General features: G+C 39.8%; 1 protein-coding gene across 2 annotated transcripts in view; it reads left to right on the top strand.

The window, feature by feature from the left end:
- Nucleotides 1-6: 6 nt before the first annotated feature.
- The window catches only part of ZCCHC14 (zinc finger CCHC-type containing 14), a 60,917-nt gene continuing 46,764 nt past the window's right edge, over nucleotides 7-14,159 (top strand). For both annotated transcript variants that reach the window (XM_015600540.2, XM_006926743.3), the window contains exon 1: nucleotides 7-609. In XM_015600540.2, coding sequence (XP_015456026.1) covers nucleotides 22-609 — 588 coding nt within the window. In that variant the 5' untranslated portion in view covers nucleotides 7-21. The remainder of the gene's footprint in view (nucleotides 610-14,159) is intronic.

Below are 14,159 nucleotides of genomic sequence, written 5' to 3'. Positions count from 1 at the left end.
CGGCGCGGCGCGGGCGGCAGCATGGTGGAGAAGCGCTGCCCGCTGCAGAGGGACGGCGTGTACCGCTGGTTCTCGGAGCTGCCGTCGCCGCAGCGTGTGGAGTTTCTGTGCGGCCTGCTGGACCTGTGCATCCCGCTCGAGCTGCGTTTCCTCGGCTCGTGCCTCGAGGACCTGGCGCGCAAGGACTACCACTCGCTGCGCGACTCAGAGATCAAGGCCAACAACCCGGCCGACCTGGGCAGCCTCACCAATCTGACGGACGAGGTGGTGCGCAGCAAGCTTCTGGTGTCGTTGGCGCTGCTGGGCTCGGAGCAGCGCGAAGCTGCTGGCGTGCTCTACCGCACGCTCACGCACATCGACTCCATCATCCATAACTACGGGCTGCAGCTCAACGAAGGCCGCACGGGCGATGAGTTCTTGCTGCTCTTCACCATGGCCTCCAATCACCCGGCCTTCAGCTTCCACCAGAAGCAGGTGCTGCGCCAGGAGCTCACGCAGATCCAGAGCAGCCTGAGCAGCGGCGGCGGCGGCGGCGGCGGCGGCGGCAGCGGGGGCCACGGGGGCCACGGGGGCAAGAGCTCACTGCCCACCTGCCCGGCCTGCCACAAGGTGCGTGCCCGCGCGGAAGGCAGGTCCAGCGCCCCCCACCCCCGCACCTCAAGCCTCCAATCCGCTCCCCCAAACCCAGTCCACACCTAAGTCTCCACGCGGGACCTCAAAATCCCCTTCGCTTCCCAAGCTTTCACCTGAGGTCCCAAACACCCACCTGCACATCATGCCTCCATTCTAAACCTTCACCCGAACCCCAAATCCTACCTGCATCCCAAACTTTCACCCTGCGCCCGTTGCCGGCACTTCGCAACCCCAAATCTCCCAGTCCGCACTTGATTCCGTGTCCCAAGCCTCTACCCTGTATCCCCGACCCCCATTGTCACCCAAGACCCGTCCGGGCCCCCGCGCGCTTGGGGGCATCGCACCCACCTTGCCGGGGTTGGTCGGAGAAGTCTGGGAGGGCTGCGCTCATGGCGCCCCCAAACCGACGGGTCACCCTGGTAAGAGGTCGCGGCCCCTGTGTCGTCCTTTTACCTCGTCGGCGAGAAGCATAAGGCTTTTGTCCCTAAGGCACTTGGGCGACCGATGACCGTTACACGTTGTGTAGCCTTGATTTTTCCAAATCTGTTATTACCAGAAAAGGAAGCCGTTATGAGGTGGATGTGAAAAGGCGCTAGAACCTTCGTAGACGTTGGAGGGTGTTTTGCAGCGCCCCAGGCCTGGGTGTCTTATTTCCCCTGGATGGGCGGGTGTCGCTGCTGGCGAGGTCGAGTTTTGCGGGGAGAGGGGCGCCGCAGCGTGTGCACGTGTGTGCACACGCATGTGCATATGTATTCATATGCTTGTGAATGTACGTATATGCATGTATTTCTACATACTGGTGAATGTATGCATATGTGTCTATATGTGTGTATGTGTATTTATGAATGCATATGCGTATGTGTTTGTTTTCTGTGTGTTTAAGAGCCTGTCTACTGTAACAGACAAAAACAGAATTGGAGCCTTCATTGTATGTGAAACAGTTATTTCTCAAGGTCTGCTGTCTTTTGTGGAAACAAATCCCAGGCTGACTTGGAGCCCTGAGGGTGCGAGTCTCCTAAGGAATGCTAGGTTAAGTTAAAGATCTCTGGTCTCCAAATTAAACAGGAAGGGCATCGTGGTCATTCACTTAGAAATGTGAACTTTTGTCTAAATGTTTCAAAACTATGTAAACAAAGTGGGACTCAGATTTATTTTTATCACTGCCCCACCCCCTGACCCAATGTCAAATTGTGCTTCAAGAAAAAAGATTTTTCTTTGACCAAATGTGTTGTATTTAGAATACACATTGATATTCTTTGGGAAGCAAGAGATTGCAGTCAGGGCCAGTAGCGCTGAGTACCTTTGACAGTTTCTAAGCTCTTTTACAAGTTTGATACTCTTTGGTTTGCTGGTTGTGGTTTAAGCTGTCTTTCAAGCCTGAATTGTGGCTTTTATTCTTTAATGTCTTTCTCTAAGAAGTGGTTATGGTCCCTGCATTAGTTTTAATCTATGTCCTATCTTTTTTTCTGACATTGACCTCCAGACTGTGGTTTTCTTTTTAAGTACGTGTTCAGATCCCACCCATGTTGTGGACTGGGCAGAAGAATGTTTCAGCTACAACAGAGGGAAAGCAGAGTCACAGAGAATGTGGTTGTAGGGAGCTCAGAAAGCTTTGGGGTGCCAGTGGGATTTCAGTCTCTTAAGGTCAGTTTTATGTGCTGTTAGTCTTCAGGTTAAATGCCACATGCTGATAACGTCCATAGCTGTGACTCCAATAGTGTTCAGCTCTTGAAAGAGGTTCTTTTGTGTGTGCAGATGCATCACTTTATAAAAAGCAGAAGATGGTGATCATTATTTTAGCAGAGCAGCAAGCTAAAAGCTAGAACAAAAAATTCATTTATAAGAGAGGCCTTCTGTCAAGCCAAAAATCCCTTTGATGAGATGAAGGGGCTGATCTTCCCGTCCCCCCACAGACACCAAATTGACCAGTGGTGTGACCTTGGCCAGAGTCTTCCCTCCTCTCAGTGTTTCACTGTGGGATTAGAGGGCAAGTTACCTGTCTCATGGACTTGTTTGGAGGGTCACATGAGGTCACGTGTGAAGTGCCCAGCAGATGTGCACTGAGGGCTTCCTTCTCAGCTGTGTCCTCTCTGGCTTTTTATAGAGGAATGCTAACTTGAGCAAGGCACATTGTTATAGAGTGAAATGTTTATGTTTTGGAGTGTTTGCGTTTTCTAAATTGATATTTGAATAGTTACTTGGAGCTGACAATTTATCTTGTCTTTGGGAAATTGGAGAATTCTGCCTGACCCTTAGTAATCTTGGGGCCACTGCTTCTATATTTCAGAGCAACCATGGTATATCTAGTTTACCCTACTGCCATCCCCCTATGTCACTCCTCATTTCAGTCACATTCATTTAACTTTCTGTTCTTTTGCTGCTTTCGAATGAAGGCCTGACATTGATAAACCCTTCTGTTGCTTGGAATAGGCAACTCAGCTGAAATCTAGCATTTAAGCATTTTGCCGCCTTAGTTTCTCCAAATCTAATCTTTAGTGTAATCCTGAGAAAGCAGCTCCGTTAAAGCTTTGTTTGTATTTCTTTTCTAAGTTGTTGTATTTCATTTTAAGCTCTGAGCCTAGAGACCTCAGTGTTTATCTTTTAGCGATAAAGATGTTGACTGCTTCATTATCTTAAAGTGATAGTTCCTTTAACTGTTTTCTCACGTAGGCATTATTTGCATTTGCTTCTCCAAGCCCTTACTGTTATTTTAAAATTCTTATTGCTCTGAGGACTTGTAAAAGAGGTTTAAGAGTGTGAGAAAAGTAAAACAGACATGTTTACTTTCTGAAAAGAAGTGGTAAAGATGGTGGTAGATTGCAGTAGCTTTCTTATGCTGAGTAGCTGACAAGCCCTGTAGATGTGCTATTCCTTAAGGCATGATGGGAATTAGTGATAATGGTTGGTTTGGATTTACACTACCTCTGTCTTTCCATTTTATTTGAATATAAAGTCATAGTTTTGGAAAAATTTAAATTTATTCTTTGCAGTCATCTCCATGTAAGTGATAATGTGCTATGGTATTGGTTGTTTTTTAAAATAACAGCTTTATTGAGATTTAACCTATGTATCACAAAATTTACCCCATTAAAGTGTACAATTAATTGGTTTTCAGTATATTCAGAGAATTGTGCCCTATCCTTGTGTTTCAGAATCCTCATGGTAGATATCGTAATGGAACTACTTCATACGGTTGGGTTTTGTTTTGTTTTGTTTTAAAGGGGGTATTGAAACTGATTTTAAAGTGCTCAGTGCAGGAGTGTGGTAGGTGATGATCTTCCTGTGGGTGTACTATGATATAGCTCTGGAAGTATCCACATGGTTTCTACCTTGAGTACTCTAGGGGAAAGAATGGTAGACTCTTTGGGTATGCCCAAATGCTGTAAGTAAACCTGCTAATCATCTTTTGCCAAGGCATGTAATAGCTTGCTTTGTTTCATTGCTTTTGGTAAGCTGTTGAAAATCTTTGGCAGTTCAAAGGTGAAACATCTGATAGTTTGTCCTATGTTTATCATATAATTGGGTTCTTCTGGTTTCTCCTTTACCCCGAAATTCTTTGCCTGTTGCAGCTGAAAGTAATCTAGCATTCCACAAGAAGGGGCTTTGTCTGGAGCAGCTGTTGTTATTGCTAAGGGTTATAGGAGTAGTTGTGACCTAAAGGCAGGATTGTGGCTTTACCTTTAACACTTGTTCTTTTGGGCAGCTGAGAACTACCCAGCTCATGAACTAAAAACTAAATCCATGAAGTCTCTAAGTCTAGCTGTCTTCGTTTACATTGCATGTTTATCATGCTACAGAAATAATATCTGAAAACATTGGATGGAGGGTGCAGCTTTTACAGTTGGAAAAGACGGTCCTCTTACAGTGAAGTACACGACAAAGGAATTGAGACATTCTAGGATGCAGTTCTAATTGCTTTCTCGTAATGGTTTATTCATTGAAAATGAAAATCTAATCATATTTTCTGGAGCTACAGTAGTGCTGCCGTTCTACTGTACAGTGGCTTGGATTATGTGGCACTTTAGTTATTGCCCATTGCCCTCACCTTAAAAGAAGGCTATTTACTTTCAGAGGAGCTAATTCACATTTGCTTTATTCAGCTCAACATTTGAATTCCTGTATATATTGTGTTCTGGAGTATAGTTTGTAGAAACTGGAAGTTTTATGCTTTTTAGGGAATAATGAGTAATATGGTAGTGTTTATTCTCTTAGGCTTCATTTTACCCATTTTCTCCTCAGTACTGTATCATTCATTTACCTTCCTTTTGGATTGAGGACATTTTTCGATTAGCCTATATTTTCCCAACAATTTAACATATGGGTCTTACAACTTTAAAGGCAGGACAGAAGAAGGCACCGGTGCTGGTGCATTTTTCTGTTGTCATTAAATTGGTGGCTGCTGACCTCATTGGAAACTTGGTAAATTAAGAGAAAGTTTTTATTATGCCTAAAACAAATAGTTTCTACTTAAGTGATTAGGTTTTTTATTTTATTTATTTTTATTGTTTTATTTATTTATTTATTTTGCCTCAGATGTATTAGATTTAGAAAAAGATCCTTTGGATGTTTCTCTGTTTTTGAGAACCCCCCCCACCCCCAGGACATTAGTTATCTTAAAGTAAGACTGTTGCCACAGGTTCACTAATTAGTTTACAGATTATTGAAAGGTTTCTGATTTTGGACTTTAGCCTTGACATATATAGTTTAGAAATTGGTTTTAACAAAGTAGTATTTTTCTCCAGTCTCTGTAGATGTTTTGTATGTGGAAAGATCTAAAACATTATAGAAACATCTTATCAAAAGTGAAAAGCAGTAATCAAGAACTAATCCAATCGGTTAATTCTTAAGCAGTTTTGTTGTTGTCTTTCTGGGTTAAAAGGCCTGAAGTTATTTATAGGGAAAAGAAAACAGGCAAGACAAAAGGCAAGACAGAATATCTTTTAAATAATTGATATTATAACAGCTATTTTGTAGTATATGATCAGAGCATAATAAAATAGGACTGGACTTGAGTTCACAAAGGACTTAAACAGAACTGTGACAGTGTCACTAAAGCAGAGAGGAACACTTTGGGTGTTTTCACTACTAGACTTACTTGTCAAGGGTGTTTGGGATTTTAGGTGGATGTCTTGTAGGTTCATAAAAAATCACTAGCCCTTGAAATATCTGTACTACCTTTACCCATCTTTAAATTTCTCTCCTGTTGCAGAGGAAAAGTTTTCCTTTCTGTCGAAGGCTTGTCCCTGTGTCTCTGTTTTGGTCACATCTGTTTCCTCAGGGACATCATTAGGTCAGGTGGCTGAACTTTGCAGTTTCCTCTCTACCCACCTCCCCCACACTAATCTTTGACCTCCACTGTTTTTTCCTCTGAGTGCATTGACACTTTCATGGTTCTCTAATTTGTCTTTTAAACAACAAAAGCCATCTTTTAACGTTGTCCACCTGTTAACCACTCTTCTCTTTATCCCTGCATTACCAAGTCCTCTCCCCAGTCAACTAACCAACCACCCAACCAACTGAAAAATATGGCCATCATTGCTTTCCAGGGATCATCCATTTTGAGAAGTTTGATGTGTATTCTTTTGACATTTTAATGCATATATAAACATATATGTTCTTTTTAAAAATTCATATGTTCTTTTTAAATACACTATTACATATTTAAATACAAACAGGATCTTCCATACATGTTCTATAACCCAGCCCCCCAGTGAAAGAGACTTCTTGAAATTGCTGATGCTGCCTCTGGTCCTCACCTTCAGCACATCCTTCAGCCTCCTGAACCTGAACCTGGCTTTTGCCCTCAGCATCTTCCACTGAAAAAAATTTCATTAAAGGGAACTCGATGATCTCTTAAGTATTAAAAAAAAAAAAAAGATTATTATATAATTAGAGGTAAAGAATTGAAAAAATACAAAAAGTTATTTGATGAAAGTCACTCCCATCCCCCATGCAATAAGGGAAGGACATTTCAAGGTGCGGGCGCAACATTCTGTTCTCTGCCTGGGTGTTGATACCTTTTATTCTACATCGTAAAAAAACAAGGTTTTTTTTTTTTTTTTTTACCCTTTCCGCAGCCATACAGTTCCATTTCCCTGTTTGTTTCTTGTAGAACCTTCCAAAGAGACTGTGTATTTACAAAGAGATAACTGGCGTCTTACTCCCCACACGGTCTGACCCTTTCTGTTGGCAGTCTTTCCTGATGAGCATTCCCTATCAGTCCATAGAGCTGCTTCATTCTAGCCTGTGGCTGCTCTGTACGAATGTGTTACTTAATCACTTCCTCTCGATGGACATTTTGTTCCCAAATCTTACAGTTATAGACAACTCAGTGTCATTGAGGTATTATGTGTGTCACCTGTATACGACAATCAGCACGCATGGCTTTTCACATTCAAGTATCTGTAGAAAAGAAATCATGAAGCGGGATTGGTAGTGGGTCAAATAATCTATACTTTTGTAATTATTTTAGATATTTCCAATATCCATCTTTTGGAATTCCCACAGCAATGTGTGAGTGCCTATTTGTATACCTTCAACTAGTGTGGGGGAGTTAGCACCCCTCCCCACTTGCTGCCATTCAGTTAGGTAAGGAATACATCTCAGTGTAGTATAGTTTTATTTTGCAGTGTTCTGAGTAAAGTTTGACATTTTTTCAAGTAAACCATTTTATTCTTGGCAAGCTCTCATATGCTTTGCCCATCTCTGTTGGGTTATTGACCTTTTCTTGTTTTTTAGGAGCTCTTTAAGTTTCAAGGAAATTGTATATTTGTCTTAAGTAGAAGTTGCAAATATTTGTTTTCCAATTTTTCTCCATTAAAAAATTTTTTTTAAATTTTTTAATTTTTCAATTACAGTTGATATTCAGTATTTTATTAGTTTCAGGTGTACAGCATAGTGGTTAGACATTTATATAATTCATGCAGTTTTTTTAGTGCCCTATTTTCAGCCCCATATAGCTTCTGGGTTTTGTGTCATAATTAGAAATGCGTTATACATTATGCATTGTACATATTATTACACATATGCATTATACATTATGTAGACATTCCCTGTGGTTTTTTCTGGTACGGAGCTTGTGTGGTTTCTCATTTTACATTTAACAGATCCATCTGGAATTTATTTGGTGTAAGGTACAAAACTAGTTTTATATTTTCCAGATGACAACCCAGTTGTCCCAGTGCCATTTGTTGAATAATCCATTTCTTCCCTCCCAGATTTGAAATGATATATTTTATTATTTACTGTGTTTCCTGTATGTATGTGGGTTTCCTTCTAGACCATTCAGTTTCATTGATGTTTTTATCTGGATGACTTATCAGTTTCACTGGATACTTTTCAGTCCTTATCTTTTTTTTTTTTTTTTATCTCATTTGTTCTATGGGTTTTCCTGCACAGTGGAATCTCCAGGAGAGGCTGTCTTGTAAAAAACATATATGGCTGCAGATGTTGGCTTAAGGGAGTCTGGGCATGGCCCAGGCAGCCCTCTGAAGTCTCAGAGCCCCCATTAGTTCTCTGGCACCGCTGATTTTCCTCGTGTTCAGTTTCTCTTCTGCTTTCCTGCCCATTTAATGATAATATTCCTCAGACTTCTCTCCTTCTTTCCCTTCTCTTTTTACTTTATAATTCATGACATTTTTAGCTGTGATTTTGCCATTCTCACTAATGAACCCAGAATTTATATGCCCAGCTAGACCTGAACTCCAGCTTGGAGGTTCCAGGTAGCTCAGTCTGCCTGCCTTTTTATTCCTCTTACCAGCTTGTTTCCAAGTCCTAAACTACCTTGTAAATTTGTTCTCCATCAACACGGCCATGGCCCAGGTCACTGTTCTCCCGTTCTATCTGTCCTTCTCTCTCCTGCCCACCACGCTTGGTATGATGGTCACATATATGGCAGACTTCTCTGTAGGTGGACTTAGATTTTGGGCGATTTGCCAGGAAGCCAGGAAATAGATTAAATTAGTCTTCAGGGAACAAGCACAACCCTAGCCTCATGTAACTTCACTCCTTTCCCTGAGTCAGGAATGCATGCTGGAATGCTAGTGAGTGATGATCTCCTTTTAGAATTAAGCTGACGTCATTGTTTAAAGTCAACAAGAGAACTTTGTAGCTGCTCTGTTTTGTTTTTTAGTTAAATTATTCAGAAACTTTGGTACCTTAAATCTTTTTTAGAAATAGTTACATGCCCAAATTCTGACCTCGACCTGGGTCTAGTCTACTATAACACCTAGTCTCCCTGATCCCACTCTTAGCCTCTAACAACAGTTCCCATGGTGTCACTGGAATGGTCTTGAGTAAGATGCCTGTAGGATTCTTATTCTCTGGCATGTAATTCTTAGCATGGTATGCTGTGGTCTTTGTGCCTATCCACTGCTTGTCCATACTCACCTCTGTCTATACTTGCAGTTCCTCATATTCACTGTTTTCTCTTTCCACTGAGCTTTTGCAGATGCTGATCTCTCAGAAGGGAAACCTGGTACCTGGGGCACCCCAGCCTTCACTTCTTGGTTCACACATACCAAGGATGCTGTTGCCTCTTTCTGTCCTAGACCTTAGCATATTGTATTATAATAGTTTCTTTAATTTTCCATCACCACACTGATTTATTGGAGGGCAGAAATTGTTTTCTTTCAATCCCAGAGCCCAGTGGTCCCTGCCATCCAATAGGGCTGTATCCTGAGCATCTGTGAAAACCTAGTGGGAAGAAAATGTTGCATGTTTATGAAAGGCCACCCTAGTGAAGACATTTTTTTTTTTTCTTCTTAGAGCTTTTCTTTTCTATGGTCCTGTTAGTAATACCTGTTACCAACTCAGTCTTCCTTAATTGCCTTTATCCAATGGCTGTTTCTCTTATGCATTACATAGCTGTGGATGCTAGTGAATTTTAACATCTGTATTCTACTTTCTTTTCAAAAGCTGGCATGCAAAAGCTTTCATTGGGAGAAATTATCTGAGCACGGTAGTTTGACTTTATATTACCCCATGACAGAACCATGTTTTATGGACAAGTACGTGAAGAGCTGGGGAAGGGAAGGATGTGTGGTTTTCTGCTGCTCTGCTAGACTGTACCCTGTGGAGCTACGCATGTGGATTAGTTCATCTCCTCCGAGTAGTGGTTGTAGTTCTAAAAGTAAGACGGTTTTGATTATATTCCTTTAATGTTTACAAAATTGTAAATCATGGTAAGCCTAGATATTTTAGTTTGCTGTAGGATGGCAATAAACTGAACAACTGTTGATCATCCCAATTAAAGTTTAGTTTATATTTCTTTTGATAAACTGGAATCAGATTAATTATAAGAAGAGAGTATTATGGTCATTTCCTAATTATTTGGAACTTTTACATAAAAGCTTCACTAGACTTACTAGAAAGAAACATTCTCTGGTTTCTTACTGATTCACAGTGAATCTAATTAAAAAATATATTTGTAGGAACTATTTCTAGAAATACAATCTCAACTAGAAAAAAATAACTGAAAAAGGAAGAGTATTAATTTATGGGCATTTTAGTAAGATGTAAAAGCTTGGGAATAATGCTGACAACCTAGCTATAATATAAATAGTAAAATTGATGAGATACTTTGAACATACCGAGTATCAAAGTTGTATGGGAAGCACTTTGTGGTGTGTGTACTCTACCTGGACAATTAAATATTAGAATACCATTCGGAACTTATGCATTAGTTGTGGGTAGATAGATTCTTCTTCTGACTCCAGCTTACTGTTAATTTTCTTGTTAAGGTACTGTTAAATATAAAGTGTGGTATTTCTGAGAGCATTTATTTGTGTGGGATTTTTTTTCTTTATTTTAAAGATGGTATGAAGCTCATGAACCAGTGTACTGTTAATATTTGTATTGGAGAAGCTAATTTAGCAGTCACAATGGTTTTTTCTTTCAGAATTACTAATAAAGAGATGAAGTAGGAAATAGTCAAAAAGAGGGAATGATGCCAGTGATAACAATTAAAATATTTAACTGTGTGCAAGGCACTGTCGTTCTAAGTGCTTCGAATGTATTTAATCCTTATAACAACTCAATGAGTTGGGTTCTATTTTTGTCCCCTTTTTAGCAGTGAAAAAGCAGATTAAGTATAAGTAATTTGCTAAAGGCGACATTGGTAAGTGGCAATTTTTATTATGTCGAAATTATGTTAAAATTTTTTTCCTACATCATCAAAAGTGAGAGGAAAACTTGAAAATATGAAATGAGAAGAAAAAGAGCGGCCTAAATTCTGTGTAACTTGTGGAAGTTGGAAGTGTGATGCCATTCACAGCTTTTGTTCGCACTGCCAGAGCCCAACCACCACTGGGGCTGCTGCTAATTTCTTATTTGGAATCTACTGTCTTCATGACATAATTCCTCTCCCCACCACCCCACCCCAAATATTCATTTTTATTCATTCAGTAACCTTTAGTTGATAATCCTCAGCACTAAGCTCTCTCTATATATGTATATTTTGTTTGAAGGTTAACTTCAATTTTATGAAATGCACATATTTTTAGTGTATCATTTGAGTTTTGATAAATGCGTAAAACCTGTGTGACCGAACCCCTGTCAAGGTCCAGAACATTATTATTACCCCAGAAAATGGCCTCAAACCATTTTCTGGTCAGTTCCCACCTTTACCACCCCCAACCCCCACCTCTGCCTTTTTTCTATGGTTTTTATTTTTTTCCTGTTCTAGTTTTTCCCCCCACCACTGATTCATTTTGACTATTCTAGAACTTATTTAAGTGGAATCATAGAATTTCATTTTAGCTATTGATTTGCCTTGTCTCATTTTTAGTGGTTGGTCTAGGGATTACAGTAAGTATTATTAACTATTCAGTCTGTGTTGATGGAGTTAATACTGTATATCTTCACCTAAAATGTAAGTGTTTTGCAGGTGTATTGTAACTTTACCTTCTCTGTCCTTCACGCTATGGTTATCATATGTATTACTTTTACGTATGTTATAAACCCCACAATATAATATTTTTTGCTTTAATCGGAATGCATTTTTAAAAAATAAGGAAAAAATGTCGTCTTCTATATATGCCCACATAGTTACCATTTCTGATGTTTTTTATTCCTTACTGAAGACCCAGTTTGTTACAATATCCCTTCAGTCTGGAAAACTTTTCAGCATTTTTCTTTTTTTCTTGAATGTGAATCTGCTGGCAAGAAATTCTCTTAGTTTTCTGTTATCCAGAAATATTTCGCGTTTGCCTGTATTGTTAAAGGGTCTTTTCATTGGATGTAAGATTCTTTGTTGACAGTTCTTTTCTTTTAGCATTTAAAGAAGTTGAGACACTGTCTTCTGACCATCATTGCTTTTGCTGTTCTGTGGTTTCCGACAAGCTGTTTTTCTCTGGCCGGTTTCAAGATTGTCTCTGTGTCTTGGTATCGGATATCGAAGCAGCTCGACTATGATGTGTCCTAGTGTTGTTTTCTTGATTTTATCTTGTTCGGTGTTCTCTGAACTTTTGGATCTGTCAGTTTATGTCTTCTACCAAATTTGGGAAGATTTTAGCCATAATTTCTTCATAGCTTTTCCTGTATCAATATCTCTTTCTTTCTGAGACTCCGCCTGCAAGAATATTAAACTTTTTGATATTATTCTACAAGTCCTGGAAGCTTTGTTCATTTTTCCTGCAATTTTTTTTTTTTTTCAGATTGGACACTTTTTGTTGATCTGTCTTGAAATTCACTGTCTTCTGTTCATTCCAAACTGCTGTTAAGCTCATCCAGTGGGTTTTTAGTTCAGAAATAGCATTTTTTTTCCCGGAATTTCCATTTTAAAAAAATTTATTAAGACTTTTTTTTAAAGCAGTTTTTAGGTTCACACAAAGATTGAACTTTAAAATCACCCAAAGTCAACAGTTATATTAGGGCTCCTTGTGTTATATATTCTCTGGGTTTGGACAAACTTATAAGGACATATATCCACCATTATGGTATCATACAGAATATTTTCACTGTTCTTAATATCCTCTGTGCTCTGCTTGTTCATCGTGCCCCTTCTCCCCAACCCCTGGCACCCACTGATATTTTTAGTGTCTCCATAAGTGTTGTCTTTTCCAGAATGTCACATAGTTGGAATCATACAGTGTGTGGCCTTCACATTGGCTTTCACTTAGTAATATACATGTAAGTTTCCTCCGTGTCTTTTCATGGCTCGACAGCTCATTTCTTTTTTATCATTGAATAATATTCCATTTTCTGAACATGCACAGTTCATTGTCCATTCACCTACTGAAGGACATTGTGGTTGATTTCTGAATTTCCATTTTTAAAATGTTTGTTTTCTTCCTGTAATATATTTCTGGTTTGTACATCATGAGTATGTTTTCCTTTGTGTTCTTGAGCCTCCTTATAACAGCTGCTTAATACTCCTTCCTCTGATTCCAGCATGTGACTCATCTTGTGCTTGGTCTCTTTTCTCTCTCTGTATGGTTCATGTTTTTGTTTGTTTTACATCTCTAGTAATTATGGATTGCTTTTTAGATTTTATAAATGAGACATTGTAGAAACTCTAGATTTTGTTGTGTCCCCCTGAAGAGTATTGATGTTGTTTTGCTTGTTTAGCGAGCAGTAAATTTAGCTGGGCTCAAGCTCCCAAACCCTTTTCCCGGTGTAATTAGCAGCTACAATCTCTTCAGTTGTTTGGTCTTGGCTTCTTGGAGTCTGTCCCATGCATGCCTATTTCAGGGCTCCCTCGGAGATGTGGGCAGAATTTGTATGCAGAATTTGGTGTTCCCCTTCCAGGGCACTCTTCTTTCTGGGATTTCCCCCTTGCTTTCCAGCCACTGTAGTCTATCAGAATTCTGATCTCTGGTTTTTCAAGTCAGTAAGTCTGGGGTTCTGTCTGAACTTCAGCTGTTCTTTTTCAATTGGTACCTGGACTGCAGGACATGAAACTTACCCAGTACAAATCTTTTTTCCAAATGTGGACCTCCCTCTAGTTTCTGCCTGCTTTTGGTTGTGTTCAGTTTATTGTTTTTTATACTTTGTCCAGAGCTTATGTTTTTCTGTGTGAAGATTGGTCTGACTATTCAGCCATTATTGAAAGTAGAACCACTTGCTTTTTATAGTCCAAGTATTATGGTAAATATGAGCCATCTGTTGTAGGAAGGAGTCATTCTCTCTAAGAAAATGTAGCTGTGGAGGGTTTACTAACTAACTAACATTTTTCATTATAAAGAATAAGGTTCTGTGCAGAGGAGAAGAAGTGAGGTGGCCTGGTGCCTTGAAATTAATTAGAGGGTCGTTTGGATAATGTAAATGAGATGTGATTTAAATGTTCTGGCACTTATTAGTAGCTGCTAAATAACTGAACAGAGAATCAGGTGTGGATAAACTTGCTGGAGAAGTGTGAAAGGGCAGGTTTGGGCTCTGTTTTACTTGTAGTTGTGGAATTCATTTGAGCAAATACCATTTACCTGTTGGATGCAGGGTCTGGTTATATTTACTTTACAAAGTAAATCTTGAATTTCTTGACCTGAAATCTTTTCAGTTCATTCCACTTCAGCCCTTTCTGGCCTGAT

The sequence above is a fragment of the Pteropus alecto genome, unplaced genomic scaffold (genome assembly GCF_000325575.1).
Source record: "Pteropus alecto unplaced genomic scaffold, ASM32557v1 scaffold7, whole genome shotgun sequence".
NCBI classification, from domain to species: domain Eukaryota; kingdom Metazoa; phylum Chordata; class Mammalia; order Chiroptera; family Pteropodidae; genus Pteropus; species Pteropus alecto.
Note: the sequence above shows the minus strand (reverse complement) of the source record. Positions and strands in the feature narration are given on the sequence as shown.